Source organism: Daphnia pulex, chromosome 1 (genome assembly GCF_021134715.1).
Source record: "Daphnia pulex isolate KAP4 chromosome 1, ASM2113471v1".
Classification (NCBI taxonomy): domain Eukaryota; kingdom Metazoa; phylum Arthropoda; class Branchiopoda; order Diplostraca; family Daphniidae; genus Daphnia; species Daphnia pulex.
Window position 1 is genome coordinate 1,936,900 of NC_060017.1, and position 16,551 is coordinate 1,953,450.

The window sequence follows — 16,551 nt, forward strand, 5'->3', positions numbered from 1 at the left end:
CGTCACGGTTTATTGAATTGGATCGCTATTAATAATAATATAATAAAATTTATAATATCACAAATAATAAGATAATATTAGTAATAATCGTAATAATCTCCCATGTGTCATATCGTAACTAAAGATTTATCGATCAAGCCTGTATTCTGTGTACAGTGAGGTAGCTGGTAGCTAGTTGGTAGATGAATAAAATTGTTTTGAATAATAGATTCGCTGCAGCGTCGCGTCCGTGTGTGCCCTCACCGTGAAATAACTCAACGTCTGAGCGCCCGCCTTCGTCCTCGTCTGGCCCCCGCCCGTCTCTCAATTCGGGCTCACTTTTCCTTTAAACGCGCAGGTGGTAAATAGAAACAAACGTAATTTAAATGCGGCGAGTAGGAGCTTAAGTTTTGCAATTACTTTCTCCCAGCCGTAGCCCAAACTGGTATGGTGCTTTCGGCGAGAATCGTGAAGCGAATTTCTAATGAGAGTTGGCCCAACGAATCAAGAGAAAGAGAGAGCCCTTTCGCATTGGTACTTTGCCAGACTCTGAATTATTATTCAGTTGGCAGGTGGGTTAACTATAAAAACCCAAATAGAAAATAGAAGAAGCTTATTGGTGAAGCGTGGCTCAGGCTCATCACACCTTTGCCATATCGAGTATGTTTGTCCGGACGTCTCGGATACCACGACCCACTGACCTCCGTTTCTCAGAAGAGAAAAGTCCCTCATACGAATCCCGTTACGTTCCTAGAATAACGACACCAACGGCAGTTGTTGCTGCTGCTGCTGCCACTCAACTTTGAATGGTGGCAAAACTCTAACATTACAGAATGAGTGACGGAGATATAACCAGAAATGATTCCGGTTCGCCCTAAAAAATTGTAGACCCATCAGTCTGGTTAGCCAGAAAATGATAGCATTAGAGATTTTATTATTTCTTTCAATGTGGAGCCATTGAAGAAAATGCCAAGCGAGGAACAATTTTCTTCAAATGATTTATAAATGCGGTGATGAAAAATTCAGTTGATAACTAGAAAAATAAAAAAGCAGCTCGTTTAAGCTACATTCTACTGCACACGCAAGAGGCACGGAACCTTTGTCTACCGCCCTAAATGGCCAAGAAATCATCAATTATTGATCACTTGTCTGCCTCTGGACGGAGATGGCCAGACAAAATGTCGGAAAAAAGAAGGTGATTAAACGGCCGTGCACGAAACAGTTGAATGCGGCCAAACGTTGACGACACGACTCGCACGAAAGCATATAGATAAGTCGAAATTCTCCTCCCAGTTCAATCCAACCCAAAGTCTCCTTCCTTCCTTTTCAGATTGGGCTTGAGGGTCCAATGTCCAAAGACAGCGACGAATATGTCGGCAGGCACTACGTAAATGGGCTAGACAAGTCTTAAAATCCAAAAAAAAAACGTCACAGACTTGTAAAGCGCTTGAAATTGGGAATGAAAAGCGGAGTCAAAATGTACAATTTTAACGAGCAATTTCGATGTGGCCAAGGATTAGAAATTCATACGACTCAGTCTAAAATTAAACGCGGCATCTAAGAATTTTCTGCCCATTAATTCACGGTGAGAAACAAATAGGAAAAGTAAAGCTTGAAATTGGACTACTTTTCGATAAAAATTGCGTCATTCGGTTGGGACAAGACAATGTGTCGAAAGCGGACATGTCCATAATCATCCATCGAATCCCAGAGGAATGCAACACACGCTCGCATAATATGGGCCGATGGCGCTCCGCTTGCTGCACGGCGCATAAACGCAGCACAATAAATTAGTCGGAATAGGTCAAAGTGAAAGTTGAAGGACACACTTTCTCCTGTTGGTTTTCAACGGCGCAGAAAGGGCTTCACGATAGCGGCCGTTTTTACGCGTTGCTTTTCCGCGATTCGGGTTAATGGAATTGGCCTACATTTTTTTTTTATGTGCGAAGAAGCTGCCTGCGGTTTCTGGCGCCACTTTTTAAACTTTCCATCCGGTCCTACCACCTACAAAGTTCCTAGTTTTTCCTCTATTTCAGTAAAAGCTACAGTTAGTTGCCAATTTCGTCTTCTAAAATTTTATGACAGTCGAACGCCAGTACAATGCTATCTTTAGCTCATCCCTCAAGACGGTACAAATATTTCAATACAAGAATCCAAAAAAACAAAAGCGGGGATTTACGGGGATTTACATGGACTGCAAGGAATTCTTATTGATAAATAATACGGAATTATGCAAATGGATACCCAGTTTGTAGCCAAGTGAAATCGAAGAAGATTTGGTCACATGACTATAGCATGAAATGATGTCTACGAAAATCACGGCCAAAGATTCGCTTTCGCTTTAAACTCATAAGCCATGCATCAAGAAACCGAGAAAGTTTCACGGGCTATTTCATCTTTCCGGTATGTCGGGATCAAGGGCAACTTTACTCAGATGACGCAAGTATTCAAATCTGCTTGAATACTCTTTACATGCTATTATAAATGCGTTTTTACTATTCAACTCCCAAATTATTTTTGATCGCTCAAGCAAACGAAAGTAATGAAATTTCAACGTACTATTTTTGCATCATTTCATATACAAGGCTGTACAGGCACAACGGTGGGTCTAGTGACGAAGCATAAACCAAGATAGATAAAAATAAACCCTTCGATGCAAAAAGTGATCACGCAGAAAACATGTAACTCAGCAAGGTCGAATTACATTAAATTATCTACAAAGATTCCCTTGAATCTAACGAAATTGAGGTCAATTGTGACTCGGGATTAGAAAGCATTTGCATTAGGTGATGAGGAACAATGACTTAGCATTTTTAGTTCCGTAAACTAAATTTGTTGTAACAAATCGATGGTTTAACGCGAATAGGTTGAATTTAAGTTGAAATATTTTAATTTCATTTCAAGAGTATTTGTAATTTTCAGTGAAACGCATTAATTCCAAAAACAATATCACCTTCTAGCTGTCCGCGTTGCTGTGACAACTGCATTTTGGGATGTAATCTTTTTCGTACTTTTTGTCGCCGATGAACTCACCCAGTCGTAGGATGGCTTCCGTTTTAGGGTCGACATAAATGTCTTGATCACGGGCAAATCTATCAAGAGCAACTTCAGAAACAATCAAAAAGTTATTAACAACTTCCCTCGTTGAATTTTTAATAACGGAAACTAACAATCTAAACTTCGATTCAGTCGATTAAAACCTACCAATTTCAAGTGTGGTCCGCGCTGCAAAGGGGCCAGCTTTGCCCGTTTTCTTAATGCCATAAAATTCTACGCATCCAATTTTCTCTAATATCTGAATCATAATTCAAAGTCGAAATGTCACATAAAAATACATGGACGGATTGCTAATTAATTTACCTCCACCAACTCTCTAGTTTGAAACGGCTGAAGGGCTGGATGAAAACGTTCGGCCAACTGTCCAATATTAGATCCCGGCTTTAAAAGCACATGAGAAAGTAATCCTAAAAGTAAAGATATTAAATAAGGAAAGTTATTTGTAAAAATAGAAAAGATATTAAAACCTCCGAGCAAACGATCCAGGACACGACGGTTGAGACCTCCGTCAATTTTGACCCAAGGTTTGACCATTACTAAAAGATCGATCCGATCCTTTGTTCCCAAGTTATCGACGGTATGAGATTTTTTTGAAGGCGGAAAGTAAGTAGAGACCTTTCTTTTACGACGGCCTGAAACTGCCTCTTTTGCAGATTCTGCAACAGTGCCATCAGCAGTAACCGGAGGTGTTTCTTCAATCTGAATGTCTTCCGACTGGTTATCCGTTTCCTCAGTTTGACTCTGTCGTTGTGATTCATCAGGATTTTGTTTGGTTTCAGGAGCTGTCTCTACCATCTGGATTTCTTCTGGTTGAGATTTTTCATCGTTTTTTCTACTCGGAATATAATCATCATTGAAGGGCTCTAGTTTTTCCTTTCCACTTCTCAATAATCGGAACGATTTGATGACCCAAGGATCGATATGATAAATTGAAACGAAACGTTGAGCGACCACACCGACTTTTTGCACAATTTGACTCTCCGTCAGCAACGACATGTGTTGTTCCAATGTGAAGGATGGATCATCCAAGTCACCCACTATGTGTGGCAGTTCTGAAGCAATGATCCCCATTTCTTTCTTACTAGTGATCAACTGCAATATTGTAGCTGCATCATCTTTAGCACTTTCACTGCATTCCATTCGTTCGTACAGTTGTTCGTAAGCTTGATCCGGAAGAGTGTGAGAAAAGGGTACAGTGGTAGGAATGGTATCAATGATTTCTTGTTTCTTCTTAGGACTGATGAACAGCCAGCCTTCAGACGACGATTTCGGCAAACTCAGGTCGACATACACTTTGCATGAATTGATAACGAAATGCTCCTGCTGAATGTGAGGTGTCGATTGGTTGTTATGCGATTGGGTATCTTGCGTGATATCTTCTCGCAACATGTGAAGACCGATTCGCGAGGCTGTGCGCATTATTAGTTGATTTTGAGTTCGGTCGTTGCTCGCCCCAGTTATCGTTTCAAAGGCACTGATTGACGTTTCGCGAAGTGTGGGTTGAACGAATTCTTCATGACTTACTGAGGCAGCGACATCAGTCGTGCTCATCAATTTCGGAATTGCAGCGATTGCACTAGTCGCAGCGGCTGTCGTCATTCCTAGTCGACGTCGCTGTATTTGCGATCTGTCTTCTTTGTTAACATTTTGGGCTGCCGTATCAACATCTTTGACCCAGTTGTTGTAACGTTTAATCAAGTTGTCAAACTCTTCCGGATGGTCCTACACAATCGATAACGATTTTATTTCATTTTTAATTAATTAATTTTGTGTGTGTGTGTGCTTAATATGGTGGTTATTCGGAGAATTTAAGTTACCTTCAATTTCGGATCAAAAATAATAATTTGATCTGGAATGACGAAGCGAAGTCGAGCCATACCGATAGCAAATAGTGAGACTACCATAGCAGCATTACCTCCCTCATGAATTCGGCTAACCTCAACTCCAGGCCAGTCTTCAAAATAAAGAAAAAAAAATCAATAACAATCATAATACATGGATAGAATATCATATCTTCACATTTCAAAGATATTAGAAGGCCTACCTTGGCTTGCAGGAGGAATTTTTTGTTTTTCGTCTAAGATTGCTCGTAGACGTTGGTAGGAGCAATGGAACACCGGATACTGATATCGGGAAAGGAAAAGGTGAATGTACGTAATGGACAATTTGTATGGCACCGCACTTAGTGGCATCTCGGAAAATTTTTTATTCCTGGAACAGACGAATTTGATTAAAGTGCAGTTCATTCAACACCAAGAGTTATGTGATAAGAGTGTTACCTGATAAGAGAAATTGCGCGTTTTCTCTGCGCGATCATCATGTCGTTTTTCATTCTGGCGAGAGTTGATCGGACTAAATTATCAGGATACTGTTGGTAAATGTTGAATAGATGGAATCCCCAGGACGCTTTGTCTTCCGTCGTGCACATTGAACTGTGAATAACATTGAAGACAACGTTGACGTTTACGTCGACTACATTATTGACCTCCGAGATGGGTCGGCGGTGTCGCAAGTTTGCCAACGAGTAGGTCAGTTCATACTGCTGGTGGAATTCTTCAATAGTGTTGGGCAGTTTGAGACCAGGAATAGCGCTAGAATTTCCTCCTTGTGAATATCGGGGTTTCAGGTACTCTAACAGCTTCCGAAACCTATACTCCGAATTTGATATACACCATAAGAAACACACTTCAAAGTGAAACTCAATTCAAAGGTCAAAATTTTTACCGAGCAATGATCAGTTCTTCGGTTTTTTCAACTCCGTGATTTTTACGATCTTCTTTAGTGATTGGCCCTCCTCCAGAAACTACCTCAATTTCGGGATCCTGCTCAAGTTCCTGATATGCGTTTACGACTTGATACTCTGTCGTAGGATTTCGCATCATGTAAGCAACTCGTCGTTGGCAAGCCCTCGAGGTCTTATTGCGAGATTCCGGATAGGTCTCATGAAGGCAATCTCTCACAACGATGAACGGTACACTATGTCGAAGACTTCCGTGAATGTAAGTACCAGCAACCTGAAATGGTTAAGAAAATTTATATTTACTTGAACTGTTCCGAAAGGAAGGTTAATGATTTTTATCAACATACTTTACACATAAGTAGGAAGCTGTCTTCCATAGCTGACCAGGTTACGCGCAAACGTCGCATCAAAAGCAGAGCTTGTCTGTCCTTTTCATCGTAGTATGGACGACGTGGGCCTCGTTTCTTTCGAGGCTTAACCACTCGGACCTTTGATGCAGGTTTTGTTGAAACTGTAAAGGGCATCAACATAAAGGAATGAAGATTCAATTGAAAAATTACACACTGTACAAGACTTGATATGACCTTTACTTCTTTTGGGACCAACTTTTGACCAACGGACAGTTGGAGTTGAATTCTTGCTATCATTACGCTTCCTCTTTAGATTTCGGGGATTGGTTTCGTTTTCGACAACAGTCACAGGAATGGTTAAATTTGTTCCGTCTTGTGTAGTACATTGAGTAAAACGAACAGCATTGTCTCGCAAACTAGCAAGCCGACCCGGAGCAGTGGATGGATTGGACGTTTTTGTTTGCGGTGACTTGGCTGTTTTACTTCCATTACCCGTTTTCTTAACTTGCATCTCCAATCGGTTGATCATCGTTGTTGACTTGTTGTAAGTCCAATTCCTCTGCAAAAAAAAATGATCAGGCTAAAACGCAACTGTGAACATTAAACACATTTGTTCATACCTTCAAATGGGCGAAGAAAGCCGAATCAAATCCTGCAGCACCAAGATGATCTCCAGGCACTTCACCTGTATCTAGTAATGGAGCTTCGTGGGGTTCACGCATTCTCATCGCTTCAATCATGGCTGGTTTTTTTCTTAACATTTCAAGTGTTATACTTTGACCGGCCACAGTACTGAGACTGCCCAAGAGAGTGTTGAAACAAATAGTCTGGACTTCGTACCTTTCGAACAAAAGAATAAAAAAATTATACTTGTATGTCAAGTAAACATTTAAAAAAACTGAATTACCAATATTTTTCAACGTCTAGCATCGAGTCAAAAACAAAAGTCTTCTTTTCGTATTCCATTTCACGTGTGATGTGATGATATCCAGGATTGGAGGTAGTCGTATCCATTAAAGTTGTTTTCCGGTTCAAGTAAATGAAAACTTGGTCCTTTTCCTATCATACCAATCGTTGCAGATGAAAAGCCGTGAAAATCATCAACATCAAAGTAAAAAACAAAGTTTCAGACTAAAGACGTTACCTTAAGGCTGTGCGGTCCAAATTGAGCAAGTCCGAGATAAACCAAATTTGTGATGACTTCGTGAACGCTGAAAATATACTTCCGAGCGAAAATGAGTCCTTGTCGCAGATCCATTGGGAGATGTTTAAGGAGCACGTATTGTTTGATAGGATGTTTGAGATAAGCTTCAAGCCCATCAATCTGATAAGTGATATTGACCACCTTCAGAAAAGTTGAAAGAGGCAAACGGAGAAAAATGTCGCAAAGAAAAGACCACCCACAAGGCCATCCACGGTGCTCTGGCAGGGGTTCAATGAATGTCTGCCACCCTAATTCAGTCTATCAAGAAACAAATGTGGGATAGTCTGTTAAAAAACATTCATCGACAAAGAGCTGTTTTATAGAAATTGCCTTATAAATATCGGGGAGATCGTCAAACATTTCATCATCAAGGCCGTCTAGGACAGGATTTTGCGTTCTCAGCATTTCTCTTGCCTGAGCTTGATCACTTATGAGCTCACCATCGTATCCATATACAAGATAATATAAAAGCTTGTGGATTTCTCTCGCACGGATGCACTTAGGCTCAGTTCCGTATACTTTCCCGCTGTTAGTACCGTGAACAAACTTGAAAGGGAAACTAAAAAAAAAAAAACTTTTTTTTTACAAAGAAATACTCCACTTGTAACTACATTTCTTACCTTTTTGATCCCTGGACTTGTCCTTTAGGCAATTGTTCTTTGACCTGTTTGACGCTGGCACATAGAGATGGATCCAATGGAACTGAGTTATCGTTAAATTCTAGCTTGTCAGATTTTGATTGCGTTTTTTCAGCCTTTGCCGCTGTATTACGGTTGTATTTGTGTTTAGACATGCAAAAGAGCTTCATTTTTGCCTGATCGATTGCCGAGCGAATCACACTGTTGTTTTGATCAATACCAGGCTGACAGATGAAATTAAGGGCGCGTTCCCGATCACCACACCTTCAATGCGTTAATAATTAATAATATAGATTTTAAATAAATTGGCAATAAACATACCGAAGGACGATTCGCATATTCTTCAACTGCCCTTCATTGGATAAACGAGCAAGTAAACGTTTAAGTGAGCGACGATCCATTCGGGCATCTACACCTTCCTTAGCCTCTTCAGCTGTAATTAGCTGCAAGTAATCAAAACGTTACAACGAAATCGAACAGAATTCACCAAACAAGAATAGCTTACTCTGAGTAAAACGCCAATTTCTTCAATCACCAAATGTTGGCGAATGGCTTCGAGAATAATGTTGACTCGTCTCAGGCTACGATGAGTTAAATCAGAGATCGTTTCTCCCTCAGCTAAAATTCCTCGTGGAACATTAGGACGAAATAGACCATCGTCCTCTTCTACCTCTTCGTGTCGTAGAGTAACATCTTTCTATTTTTTTTTTTAACAAAAAGGAATAAACATAATAATTACGGTATCACGCATAGAATTTTCTCATTTCTCATTTCAATTAACCCACTTACCTCTAACTGTACATTTGGAGAGGGAAAGAAAGGCAAGGAGGACGATGAACTTGCGTCACTACCAACCTCATTGGAGGCTTGCATCAGTCCTTTGATCTTTTGTTGCTCTTGTTCAAACTGCGCTCGGATAGCGTTGGAACCAAAATGATTTTTAGCAACATACCTGTAAAATACAAAAATTTGTACTATTCTCGCACCAACCAGGAATAAACATTTTGTAACTTACAAAAAGAATCGAGTTTTCTTTACTTCTTTCACAATACAGTCAACCATCAGAAGACGAGTAAGGGAGCGTATAGTAGAACGAGCATCAAGCTGACTAAGACCAAGTTGTTCTGCTAAAGCTCCTTGTGTTAAGCCCTCGGATCCGCTCGCTTCAACAAATGCATAGGCTTGTTGGGCAATAGAATGATGATGTCTCTGAACGACAGCGTTTGATAAGATTCCAGAATAGGAACCTTCTTCTTCACCTTCACTGTAAAGAGATCCATCATCCGGGGGAGCTTCGTCACCTTGAAAGAGCGCTTCGGGATCGATGTTTGGGTCGATTAACCGGACAATTTTCACTTGTTTCTCGTTGTCACAATTACGCATTTTCCAATCTTTAATAAATTGTTACTTAAATTTATTATACAGTCATACCATAAAAATTAATAATCAAATACCTTTAATCGTCGCATCTGGATAATAACTTCGATACGGTACCTAAGGAAAACAAACCAAGCAGGGTAAGGGGGTGAAAAATAATTAATCATCAAAACTTGGAAAAGAGAACTGACCGACTCAACTACTGCATACTGCCGCATTTCGCTAGCAGCGAGGATTTTTTTAAGTTGACAAGAAGTGTTCAGCTTCGTCCTTATCGTTTGGTAATCAAGCATGTAATGAGGAGGAGCTTCCTGTATAAAAGTAATTTGTTGAATATTCTACCGTATGTTCCAAAGAATTTCGAATGTTACTTTAAGAATCTGAATAAGTCGTTTAATTAAATCAAGCAACTTGGGTAGTCTCAAGCTGTAGAATCGTGTTATATGAAGAAGTGTTCCTAAAACATTTCGATTGCCGATTCTCATGGAAATAGGCTAAAAATCAAGATAAAGCAAAAAATGATAAAGCAAAAAAATGACTAAGAAAAATGTGAATAACAAAAACTAAATTAAAAGTTACCTGTTTTACAATAAGACCGTCTGCTAGTAATCTCTTTCTGAAGTAGAAAGCAGACTTTGGCTGAATGTTTAATCGACTGAGCCCATGTCTCCCCTGTGTTACATCACCATGCTCTCGCGATCTGCCAATTCTTTCTAGCATGATGTAAGAATTGATTGCAAGAGTTTCTAAAACACCTGTTTGGACTCCAGCCAAGGCAACATTTCTAGATGCTTGACAAGCAACTAAAACAAGTTGTTCACCATGTCTATATAAGTTGAGATACAAAGAAATATTAAGGATTCAGAGTGGATCACAAACTGTGTTACTTTGAAATTGCTTCCTCCAAAGTAAGTCCTCTTGCCGCTGCAGTTATATTTTGCCTTGTATGGTAAGTTGCACATGATCCTCTTATTCCATTTGCTTTATCCTCAACTGCAGCAACTGGATAAATGTCTTCAGGAAGAGCTTCCTGTTTATACATACATCAACACAATTTTGAGGAAATGTGATGATTGAGTCATTACAATTGCAATTACTTACAGGTTCACAAATGATTTCAAGTTCAGGATCCACATTGTCATATCGATTGTAGTCTATCAATGGTGGTCTTGGAACTTCCAAACAAAACATTTCAATTGAATCATTTTTGCATATGATTTTCCAAATGAATCGTTTTGAGTGTTCATCTAAAGCGAGGGAGAAACTCTTTCGCTTTGTTAGTCGAATCCAGAGGGCTGTAAATGTTAAAAAGAAAATAGTCCCATGTTAACATATTTGACTAAAATATAATACACACTTGAAATAGTGACTCCTTCGAGCCCTTCTAGGGCAATTTCATCCAAAATGTTTCCAGGAATGTTTTCTGGAAACTCCATTTTCAAAAAACAGAACCTTACTGTCGTACTTCCAAGTTCCAAAGTACTTCTGTCGTCTGCTTGACAAAACGTGACAACGCTGCCATTTTCTGAATCTATGCTTTACATTGGGCTTTGCATGTTAAAAAAAATACAGAGCACAAACCGCTAAATGCGCGAGTCCCACCGTGAACTGACCGTGAATTATTCTTGAATTATTGTTGATTGACTTGATTCTCTTTTGAATTATTCTAATACTCTGGCTCTGGCCAAAGCCATGGCCAGAGCTATGAAGCATGAATCGACCAAAAGAAAAACTAAAATACCAAGTAAAATATCGTCGGTCATCCTCAACATCAGTCAACACTCATTTGGCTCATATTTAGAGATATATCTAAATTAATTGAAGGCCAGATTGCATTTGTTTTTCAACTTTAATATATTGTCAATGGAGGTGCTACAACTATATTTACTCGTATATTTACATTGTGCACATATTATTAGTTAGCGTCTTAGCCGTTTATTTTCTACAAATACAACCTACAAATCATAACTTGCAGTATTTTGTCTGCGGAAAAAAAATTTCATCAAATTTAAAACTGATGAAAAACCGATAACGGAAATTGCAAAAAGGAAAATATGCAGGCAGTTTCGCAGTAAATACAGCCTAAATAAACATTGATATGATTAAGACACGAAAAGTTTGAGCAAAAGTTGTTGATTTCTATACTTTGCAACATTTTTCTTTGCTTCTGGTAGAGTGCTGATATCATCTTTAAGAATAAATCGTCGAGTACCCAAAATGTAGGTCTCGAAGTAAGCACGCCAGTTAATATCTCGGACATTGAAATAAAAGATTTGACGATCTTTAGCTGACATCTTTGACCAAATTCCATCTGAGTTCTTGCTAACGAATTTCCATTGTTTACTAAAGAAAAAATCGAACGCAGATAATGCACGAAAAGCTTTTCTGTACAAACGGACCTGTTTAAAAAAAGTATTTTAGACACACGAATTAGTAAAACGAATTCTGAATTCTGACCTTATTTGCACGTTGACCCACGCATCGAGCATAACAATCAGCTATAACGGCAGGCATAATGTGACACAACATAACATTGAGCTGATAATACCAATTCTTGTTGGTGCACTCCGATGTCTAGGTTACATTTTGATTCATACATAAAACAAACAAAAGTCATACATGGCAGATGATTAAAAAAGGAAAATAAAAATAAGGAAATCAAAAAATCCCATACCGGATACCACAGCATGTCTTTGGTTGGATATTTCCTCCAGGCAAGAGTGGTAAAACTTTCAAATTGCCCGAATGTGATAGGATTATCACAACTTGTTGAGCTAAAGTAGACTTCAGGGTTCACTGGTCTATATAGAGCAAAGAAATTGTGAATGCAATTTTGAAGAAGGTGACGTAAAAATGTTTCTACGAAATGAAATTTTCACGCACTTATACATTGCAGTTCGCCACGCTACTGCAATCATCAAATTAATAGACAAGTCCACAGGAATCAGGTCAGTTACAAATTCTGCGTTTTCCACTTTGAATACTCGGATGAAGCCTTTCCCTCCTCCTGCAATCAATCCAGTTGGACCATTTAAATTGTCGATCCAGCCGGGAAAAGGTTCTCTAAGAGCCGCTGTAACGATGGAGGGCCGAACAATTGCCAACGGAACAGCACCACACTCCTGTTCCAAAATCTGTTCAGCCAATTGCTTCGTGTAGGTATACGTGTTGGGATACGAACCAACGAGTCTAACTTGTAAAATTTGCATTAAAGATTCAACGGAAACTTGTTGTATTGTGTTGATGGACTTACTCTGTTGTGATGTTGCTAATAAGCGCAGGATCAGCACCGTCGATGAATTCGGATAGTTTGACTGGATCCATGTTTGATGGATAGATGGCTTCATCAATTTCTTGTCGGTCAACAAAACTAAAAGCCGTTGAAACGTGAACAAAAGCCTAGTGGACAAGAACGAAACAAAACCCAAGTTGCGTGATCACATTAACATTGACTATCGGTACAATGACCTTTTAATGCGAAAACAATATTGTTGCGCAATATTAATTTAATGTATACGACTCGATAGAAACTACTTACGTCTAGATTTTTCATCCTGCGGCATATTTCCAGAAGGTACATTGGCCCTTTGACGTTCATTTGAAGGGCAGACTTCAGTTCTTCATCAAATCTTACTGTTGCGGCCAAGTTGAAAACAATCGAAACATTTTCAATAATCAAATTCAAATCAGAGGGCGACAACCCAAAATTTTCCCGCGTCACGTCTCCTGACAAGGCAACGATTTTTTCTAGCATATTGGATTGCTCTCTTCTAAGTGAATCAAATACCTATCAACATATTTTTTTTGAGAATTAAGTGTGTGAAAGAAAACCTTCTATTTCACAAAGTTGGTTAGAATGAAACCAAAATAACTGCGTTCGTATGAAAAAAATTATTTGTGGACGCAATATTTTGATCGATCATCGGTGATGAAACCTCATATCGACGTTATAATTTCCACGGAAGTATCCGCGGTTTTGGTAACTGTTATTTATACCTCATTGCTGATAAGTTCCTGAAGGCGGACGGCAACTTCTTTCCCCTTTGAGGGCCTCATCAGTACATAGAGGCGGTTGATGCCCGGACAGGATCTGAGCAACTTTTCCACAAGAACTTTTCCCATAAAACCCGTTGCACCGGTAATAAAAATTGAGCGATCTTCATAAAATTGGACAATATTGGAATCGGCCATTTCAGTGTTTGTTTGTTGTTGTTTTTTTTCGTTATTCTTCTTGGAGTTTTTCGTAAGTGTTCGTCACCTTCAAAGAACAGAATATCACTGCAGATAGGATCCAGAAAACTAAGGAAAAAAAATAAAGAAAAAGAGGCAAAATGCTTAGAAATTTAAATGCGATAAGCACACACTTCACTGCTCAATTACGTATTCGAATGGAAAATGAATTCCATCGGCAAAGGCACGTTTTATTCACGAGTTTGTGAACGTGCATGGAATCACCAGCTCGAATTTCGGGAAACTGTTATTTTTTTGAGTTTATAAGGTAACGTTGGAAGGTCTGGGGTAATGGGAATACACTCTCCACTGAATTAATTCTCTTTACGCTTGACATCCCACTATTCTTTGGCACTTTCAATGAAAATTGTTGAAAATAACCATTAAACCGAACCCGGAAAGGAGCCAAACTTTGTCTTTAAATTTGACTTGACGGAGAAAGTAGTATCTGTTATTTTGTGTATTTATTTTCTAAGCACTTTTCGAGTGGCATCAAAACGTAGTCTAGCATATAAGGGGAGGATAGTATCCTTTGAAACCTTTGGAATGGAACGAAAATCCCTATTTTCCCTCATAAATTCTTGTTGGGTAACACCGTAAAAAAAAAAACTCCCGTGTGTAGGGGGATTTTTACTTTTTAATTATTTTTACTCGCCGGAACTTACATATAAACATAAATAATAACTTACGTTTAAACATAATACATACTGTACGTGGTCAAGCCAAAAAAGTAGTGCTTTACTAAAGCGCATCAGTACCGCAAAGTCTGAAGGTTTGAATCTGGGAAAGGGAATTACCCTTTCTGAGTATTTAAAAAAATAACCCGTTAAGAAACATCTAACACAGATGTTACTCTTTACACGATCTCTACACTCGCGCGCGCGAAAAAAATTTTTTGTTTAGGGTTATACCAGCACAATATGAAACTACTATGAGTCATTTACACCTTTTCGGTGCGGTGTTCTACTGTTTCGTTGACTATCAGTATTGCAATGCGTGATATAATAATACACGCAATACTTTTTCAAGGTTTTTGTGATTAAAAAGACCGGAAAAACCCAGGTAAACTATTTTCAGAGGAAGTCTTTTCTAGACCACACAATACCCAAGAACACCGTGTGGAAGACTGGATTTAGACTTTTGACAGATTTGTTTGTTTGTTTGTTTGTCTTCAATCAGATTATTCACTATTTTGAGGAGAACAGTTAAAAAAAAATAACCCAACAATCGTAAAATAAGCACACAGCTAGCTGAAACGTTTGTTCTTGAGAATTAATCCACATACAGACAAAATAATTCTTCAATTTCAACTGAAAATCAGTAGCCGGAAGTTCCATTGAATCGAGTTTGTATGTGAAAAATCACTTGACGTTTTTCAACAGAAAGAGCGCGGAAGTATGACATTTTATAAAAGTTTTACCGCTAAGTAACCAAATTGAATTTATGTTCTAAACACACGAAAGAAATTGAAGCTTATTTAGGTATTTTAAGACTATGATGTAATGTAATGGACGGCAAAATAATGAGATTAAATGAGCTTACGTGTTAAAATAATCCTTTCGTTCAACACCAATATGTACAAAAGTTGATCACGCACACGATGACTTAAGAAACGTAATAGGTTATACTCAGACCACTGAATGAATTGCACTGAACTAAACAACTTGAGCACAGCGTAGGTACTGACGAGGGGGAGGAGGGTATCGAGGGGGAGGTGGCAAGAAAGTAGCCACCGGCATTCGAGGAAATGGTATTCTATTTTCCTATTTTGATACTAGTAGCCAATCAAGATCCAAGACGTCTTCTAGACGATTGAATTTTGAAGGGCATCTAGTGTTACTAGAATTATTGCGAATGACGTAATAAGTTTTCAATTACTGCTTCCCAGAAGTAAGATGCTAAATGCTATCAAAGACGATAAAAAAAAAACTCATTTTTCTTTTCCTACGTCCATGGTCCATGTTACCCAGCAGGTGTAATGTGATGCCCATATAATGGTTTTGTGTGTGAGGGAAGAGTGACCAAAATAGAAACTTATTATGAAATCATTGTGGGTTCTAAATAAATGGATGGGAGAACCATTCAAACAGCAGCAAGAAACTAGGAGTTGTAAATTGTTACTATTGACAACTTTATTTCCTGGAAGTTGATCTTTTGTTTTAAACGAGCTCTGTAGAATACATTTCATGAACGTTATTTACCAATTGACCGTTTAATTACCTTGTGTTTAATACGAGTATGAGTGGTAGTGTGTGTGTGTGTTTTGTATGATACAATCACAGTGGACGCCAATTTGGATTAACTTTAAGGCTTGATGGCTAGACTACATTTTTGCATAATAGCTAAAAAGGATATGCAAAATTGACTGTCGCATTTTCTTCCTATCATTTAAAGTTGAGGCGTAAACCTTATCGGAAAATCCTAGCCAGCCTAAGGCTCATCGTATGTCCAAGGGGTCGAACTACCGTTTATTGACCTTCGAGGAACTTTTTGTTTTTACCTGCTTCACCTTTCGGAAGGAACAGTTTCAAGGACCCACGCATTAGTCGGCAGACCGCCAGGTATTTTCTATCTTGTGTGAATCCCAGGTCCCTAGAGAACACAACACATTTCTTTCCAAACATCGTCTAGAAGTCTTTCAATCACTCTCCCCATCACTCCCTTGTTTGCCTTGAGTTCTGCTGTGGGTCACACACACAATACTAACTAGCTGGGAGATTGCACGTTTGCGGATTTAACTATGGCTGGATTTGTTTTTATCAGTAAAATTGAACTCTTACCGAGAATGAACCTGTTTCTCGAATTGACAATTTTGTTTCTTTTGCATTTGGGCTTGTACCGAGTTAGATATTCTAGTATTCTTAAAATCCGCTTTAACAAGCGATTTCCACGACTCAAGTAGACCGAAAGCGGCTTTCCACTTTCCAGGTCTAAATCCGAAAAAGGCTTTAGAAATAATAAAAAAATGAAGTCATG

The 16,551-nt window shown here is 38.8% G+C and overlaps 2 protein-coding genes across 6 annotated transcripts; both read right to left on the bottom strand.

The window, feature by feature from the left end:
• Positions 1–2,851: 2,851 nt before the first annotated feature.
• Positions 2,852–10,840, bottom strand: LOC124196443 (general transcription factor 3C polypeptide 1-like). Of its 5 annotated transcripts, none has more exons than XM_046591566.1 (26): positions 10,703–10,832; positions 10,447–10,640; positions 10,233–10,375; positions 9,925–10,171; positions 9,717–9,839; positions 9,537–9,656; positions 9,423–9,462; positions 8,984–9,359; positions 8,758–8,920; positions 8,474–8,665; positions 8,290–8,411; positions 7,951–8,232; positions 7,661–7,889; positions 7,271–7,588; positions 7,034–7,185; positions 6,747–6,966; positions 6,367–6,685; positions 6,124–6,287; positions 5,761–6,050; positions 5,316–5,684; positions 5,081–5,247; positions 4,854–4,990; positions 3,504–4,758; positions 3,340–3,443; positions 3,184–3,274; positions 2,852–3,084 (listed from the first exon to the last, which is right to left on the bottom strand). In XM_046591566.1, the coding sequence occupies exons 1-26, from the start codon at positions 10,779–10,781 to the stop codon at positions 2,936–2,938; spliced, it is 6,045 nt and encodes a 2,014-aa protein (XP_046447522.1). In that variant the 5' UTR covers positions 10,782–10,832; the 3' UTR covers positions 2,852–2,935. The 5 variants fall into 5 exon arrangements, with proteins under 5 accessions (XP_046447522.1, XP_046447503.1, XP_046447512.1 ...); XM_046591547.1 differs by having other exon boundaries at positions 6,361–6,685; XM_046591556.1 differs by having other exon boundaries at positions 4,854–4,993; positions 10,703–10,810.
• A 424-nt stretch (positions 10,841–11,264) lies between these two features.
• On the bottom strand, positions 11,265–15,301 carry LOC124209171 (putative fatty acyl-CoA reductase CG5065). The gene is made up of 9 exons (XM_046607109.1): positions 15,118–15,301; positions 13,342–13,644; positions 12,884–13,132; positions 12,599–12,744; positions 12,229–12,534; positions 12,020–12,146; positions 11,803–11,919; positions 11,491–11,744; positions 11,265–11,427 (listed from the first exon to the last, which is right to left on the bottom strand). Exons 2-9 carry the CDS (start codon positions 13,534–13,536, stop codon positions 11,301–11,303), a joined length of 1,521 nt encoding a protein of 506 aa, XP_046463065.1. The 5' UTR covers positions 13,537–13,644; positions 15,118–15,301; the 3' UTR covers positions 11,265–11,300.
• Between the last annotated feature and the right edge of the window lie 1,250 nt (positions 15,302–16,551).